The sequence below is a fragment of the Stomoxys calcitrans genome, chromosome 3, assembly GCF_963082655.1.
Source record: "Stomoxys calcitrans chromosome 3, idStoCalc2.1, whole genome shotgun sequence".
Classification (NCBI taxonomy): Eukaryota; Metazoa; Arthropoda; class Insecta; order Diptera; family Muscidae; genus Stomoxys; species Stomoxys calcitrans.
The window spans coordinates 183,301,465-183,307,464 of record NC_081554.1 but is presented as its reverse complement, the minus strand read 5'-3'; the positions used below and the strand labels follow the sequence as shown (position 1 = coordinate 183,307,464).

At 37.8% G+C, this 6,000-nt stretch overlaps 1 protein-coding gene across 1 annotated transcript in view; it reads right to left on the bottom strand.

Annotated features, from left to right (window-relative positions):
* Positions 1–4,808: 4,808 nt before the first annotated feature.
* LOC106089126 (uncharacterized) overlaps positions 4,809–6,000 on the bottom strand; it is a 121,569-nt gene continuing 120,377 nt past the window's right edge. The window contains exon 9 of the mRNA XM_059365730.1: positions 4,809–5,096. Coding sequence (XP_059221713.1) covers positions 4,861–5,096 — 236 coding nt within the window. The 3' untranslated portion in view covers positions 4,809–4,860. The remainder of the gene's footprint in view (positions 5,097–6,000) is intronic.

The following is a 6,000-nucleotide window of genomic DNA, read 5'->3' as shown; positions in this document are numbered from 1 at the left end:
TTTTAGTACCCTTTTTTATACCCACCACCGAAGGATGGGGTATATTCATTTTGTCATTCCGTTTGCAACACATCGAAATATCCATTTCCGACCTTATAATGTATATATATTCTTGATCAGCTTAAAAATCTAAGACGATCTAGACATGTCCGTCCGTCTGTCTGTTGAAATCACGCTACAGTCTTTAAAAATAAAGATATTGAGCTGAAACTTTGCACAGACTCTTTTTTTGTCCATAGGCAGGTTAAGTTTGAAGAAGGGCTATATCGGAATATATCTTGATATAGCCCCCATATAGACCGATCCGCCGATTTAGGGTCTTGGGACCATACAAGCCACATTTATTATCCGATTTTGCTGACATTTGGGACAGTGAGTTGTGTTGGGCCTTCCGACAACATTCCTTAATATGGCCCAGTTCGGTCCAGAGTTGGATATAGCTGCCATATAGACCGATCCGCCGATTTAGGGTCTTAGGCCCATAAAAGCCACATTTATTATCCGATTTTGCTGAAATTTGGAACCGTTCTTTGTGTTAGGCCCTTCGACATCCTTCGTCAATTTGGCCCTGATTGGTCGAGATTTGGATATAGCTGCCATATAGACCGATCCTCCGATTTCGGGTCTAAGGCCCATAAAAACCACATTTATTATCCGATATTGCTGAAATTTGGGATAATGAGTTGTGTTAGGCCCTTCGACATTTTTCGTCAATTTGGCCTAGATCGGTCCGGATTTGGATATAGCTGCCATATAGACCGATCCTCAGATTTAGGGTCATGGGCCCATAAAAGCCACATTTATTATCCGATTTTGCTGAAATTTGGGACAGTGCGTTGTGTTAGGCCCTTCGACATCCTTCGTCAATTTGGCTTAGATTGGTCCAGATTTGGATATAGCTGCCATATAGACCGATCCTCCAATTTAGGGTCTTAGGCCCATAAAAGCCACATTTATTATCCGATATTGCTGAAATTTGGGACAATGAGTTGTTTTAGACCCTTCGACATCCTTCGTCAATTTGGCTCAGATCGGTTTAGATTTGGATATAGCTGTCATATAGACCGATCCTCCGATTTATGGTCTTAGGCCTATAATAGCCACATTTATTACCCGATATTGCTGAAATATGGGACAGTGAGTTGTGTTAGGCCCTTCGATATCCTTCGTCAATTTGGCCCAGATCGGTCCAGATTTGGATATAGCTGCCATATAGACGGATCCTCCGATTTAGGGTCTTAGTTTCATAAATGCCAAATTTATTATCCGATTTTGCTGAAACTTGGAACCGTTCTTTGTGTTAGGCTCCTCTGCATTTGGCCCAAATCGGTCTAGATTTGGATATAGCTGCCATGTAGACCGATATCTCGATTCAAAGTTTTGGCCCCATAAAAGGCGCATTTGTAATCCGATTTCACTGAAATTTGACACAGTGTTTATGTTAGGCTTTTCGACATCCGTGTCGTGCATGGTTTAGATCGGTTAATTTTTAGATATAGCTATTGTACTTATTAATATTTGGTCAAATTGGAACATATTTCAATATAACTGCTATGGGACATAAAGTATGCAGTTTTCACCGGATTTTGATGAAGGGTGGTTTACATATATACCCGAGGTGGTGGGTATCCAAAGTCTTTTTACTTGTTTTGGGAAAGTGTTGTTTTAGTACCCTTTTCCTCTGGAAAATATTTGGTTGCCCAAAAAGTAATTGCGGATTTTTTATTAATAATTTTTTTTAATAAAACTTAGAATGAACTTTAATCTAATATACTTTTTTTACACTTTTTTTCTAAAGCAAGCTAAGAGTAACAGCTGATAACTGACAGAAGAAAGAATGCAATGCAGAGTAACAAGCTGTGAAAAAATTTGTCAACGCCGGCTATATGAAAAATCCGCAATTACTTTTTGGGCAACCCAATATGTAATTTGAATTGTTATGACAAATAACGAGAAAGTCGTTGATGGTTCCGTCGTCGTGGAGGCCACTGTGGCGCAGAGGTTAGCATGTCCGCCAATGACGCTGAATGCCTGTGTGCGAATCTTGGCGAGACCATCAGCAAAATTTTCAGCGGTGGTTTACCCCTCCTAATGCTAGCAACATTTGTAAGGTACTATGCCATGTAAAACTTCTCTTCAAAGAGGTGTCGCACTGCGGCACGCCGTTCGGACCCGCCTATAAAAAGGAGGCCCCTTATCATTAAGCTTAAACTTGATTCGGACTGCACTCATTGATATGTGAGAAGTTTGCCGTGTTCCTTAGTGGAATTTTCATGGGCAAAATTTGCATTTTGATTTCTATTAAGCCTACCTGCGTTCGACTTGTATATAGTCCAGATCGGACCATTCCATTATAGGGTCTTAGTCCCATTAAAGGCGGATTTGTTACCAAGTTTCGCTGAGAGTTTCGCTGTGACTTGCATAAGAGTTCTTGGTACCTGATTCACATATGATCCAGATCAACCTATATTTGGATATAGCTTTGGATATGGTAGTGAAGTTTTAATAAAATAGGATGATTAATACCTCCATGGTGGTGGGTATCCAATGTTCTGCATGGTCGAACTTAACTCATTTTTATACCCTTCACCATAGGATGGGGGTATACTAATTTCGTCATTCTGTTTGTAACTACTCGACATATTCGCCTGAGACCCCATAAAGTATATATATTCTTGATCGTCGTGAAATTTTATATCGATCTAGCCATGTCCGTCCGTCTGTCCGTCCGTCTGTCTGTAGAAAGCACGCTAACTTCCGAAGGAGTAAAGCTAGCCGCTTGAAATTTTGCACAAATACTTCTTATAAGTGAAGGTCGGCTGGTATTGTAAATGGGCCATATCGGTCCATGTTTTGATATAGCTGCCATACAAACCGATCTTGGGTCTTGACTTCTTGAGCCTCTAGAGTGTGAAATTCTTGTCAGATTGGAATGAATTTTGGCACGACGTGTTTTGCTATAATATCCAACAACTGTGCCAAGTATGGTTCAAATCGGTCCATAACCTTATATAGCTGTCATATAAACCGATCTTGGGTCTTGACTTCTTGAGCCTCTAGAGTGCGCAATTCTTATCCGATTGGAATGAAATTTTGCACGTGGTATTTTGTTATGATATCCAACAACTGTGCCGAGTATGGTTCTAATCGGTTCATAACCTGATATAGCTGCCATAAAAACCGATCTTGGGTCTTGACTTCTTGAGACTCTAGAATGCGCAATTCTTATCCGATTGGAATGAAATTTTGCACGTGATATTTTGTTATGATATCCAACAACTGTGCCAAGTATGGTTCAAATCGGTTCATGACCTGACATAGCTGCCATATAAACCGATCTTGGGTCTTGACTTCTTGAGCCTCTAGAGTGTGCAATTCTTGTCCGATTGGAATAAAATTTTGCACGACGTGTTTTGTTATGATATCCACCAACTGTGCCAAGTATGATTCAAATCGGTCCATAACCTGATATAGCTGTCATATAAAACGATCTTGGGTCTTGACTTCTTGAGCCTCTAGAGGGCGCAATTCTTATCCGATTTGAATGAATTTTGGCACGACGTGTTTTGTTATGATATCCAACAACTTTGCCAAGTATGGTTCAAATCGGTTCATAACCTGATATAGCTGTCATATAAACCGATCTTGGGTCTTGACTTCTTGAGCCTCTAGAGGTCGCAATTATCATCCGATTTGCCTGAAATTTTGTACGACGTATTCTCTCATGACCATCAACATACGTATTTATTATGGTCTGAATCGGTCTATAGCCCGATACAGCTCCCATATAAATCAATCTCTCTTTTGTACTTCTTGAGCCCCCAAAGGGCGCAATTCTTATTCGAATTGGCTGACATTTTACACAGGTCTCCAACATATAATTTAATTGTGGTCCAAACCTGACCATATCTTGATATCACTCTAATAGCAGAGCAAATCTTTTCTTATATGCTGTTTTGCCTAAGAAGAGATGCCGGGAAAGAATTCGACAAATGCGATCCATGGTGGAGGGTATATAAGATTCGGCCCGGCTGAACTTAGCACGCTTTTACTTGTTTTTTTGTTTTCCTTTTACAAAACCAAATATTAATGAAATGAAACCAATTAGGGGTTAAGACTACACCTTTTGCATTAATTGCTAAACATAAAAAATTCTTGATATGATGCTCCAATAAAAATGTAAGCCGTGCTTTTTTTTCGTCATACATACTCATAATTCTAAACACATTAATTTGATATTGATTGAGCACACGAAGCTGAACAAAAAGAAAAATACAATAATTATTATTTGTTGAAATTAATAATGGCTAATTATAATTATTTGGTTTTTCAATTAAATTAAATACATTTGATTTTATTGTTTTTGTTTTGTTTTTAACCGAAATTTCGTTCGCTATGTACACACTAACCTTATGCCTTAATTGAAAATCATGCTTTTTTAAGCTACTTAATGACTTAGAATTATTTTTCCTTTTTATTTATTTACTTTTTTTTTGTTGGATAAAAATTAGTTTGAAACATTTTTATTTATATTAGTTTTGTTTACACAAGAAAAATAAAGCAAATAACGCACTCGAGTTTTGTGGAAGTGGGGGGATCAAATCTACTCTTAATTCCTGTTTAATATTCTATAGCAGATTTGTTTCGTTTTTTTTAGATTTTTTCTTCTTATAATTATTTCTAGATGTGAGTTTGTGTATGCCTGTGGTTTTACCTAAAAACTAAACAATGATTAGTTAAGTATTTATTATACAAATTAGTTTGGAACAAAAAAAATCCAAATAATTAATTATTTATTTATTTATTTATTTATTTGTTTTTTTTTTCTTCGCTTAGTGTTCATTAATTTATCGATAATTGCTACACCACGGCCAGGTATGTGGGTGCTAGTGGTGCCTGCACCCATGTTATGATTTGCTGAAACACATAATGGGTCAAATGGCCCATTATGGATGCTGTTATTAGGTATAGTAGAGTACCCACCATTTTCTTGCCACTGCCATTGTATACCTCATTGTTTTCCAACGACAGTGAATTGGCATCATGCTGTAGATTTTTGCTATCGAAATTACCACGATAGTTGGGATGATCAGGTCCTGAAAAAAAGTATGAAAAACCAAATTCATTATAAAAACTGAGGTCAATTAAATGTTTAGAACAAAAGGATGTAAGGATTATAAGTCACTTTAATTAGCAATTTTCATAAATGCACTCTTTTGGTGGAAAACAAGGAAGTATGGATGAACAAGTTAAAGCGTGCTAAGTTCGGCCGGACCGAATCTTATATACCCTCCACCATGGATCGCATTTGTCGAGTTCTTGCCACGGTATCTCTTTTTAGGCGAAACAAAGGATAAAAGCAAAGAATTGCTATGTTATTGGAACAATATCAAGTAATTATTCATTTCGGACCATAATTGAACTGAATATTGGAGACCATAGTAGTAGTCTTTGTGTAAAATTTCAGCCAAATCTAGTAAGAATTGAGCACTTTAGAGGCTGAAGAAGTAAAATAGGGGGATCGGTAATAGGCTATAAGCCGATTCATGCCATATTCGACACGTATGTTGAAGGTCATGGGAGAAGCCGCTGTACAAATTTTCAGCCATATCGGGTAATAATTGCGCCCTCTAGTGGCTCAAGAAGTCAAGATCCCAGATCGGTTTATATGGCAGCTATATCAGGTTATGAACCGATTTCAACCATACTTAGCACAGTTATTTAAAGTCATAATTAAATACTTTGTGCAAAATTTCAGCCAAATCGGATAAGAATTGTGCCCACTAGCGGCTCAAGAAGTCAAGATCCCAGATCGGTTTATATGGCAGCTATATCAGGTTATGGACCGATTTGAACTATACTCAGTACAGTTGTTGGAAGTCATAATAAAACACTTTGTGGAAAATTTCAGCCAAATCGAATAAGAATTGTGCTCACTAGCGGCTCAAGAAGTCCAGACCCCAGTTCGATTTATATGGCAGCTATATCAGGTTATGTACC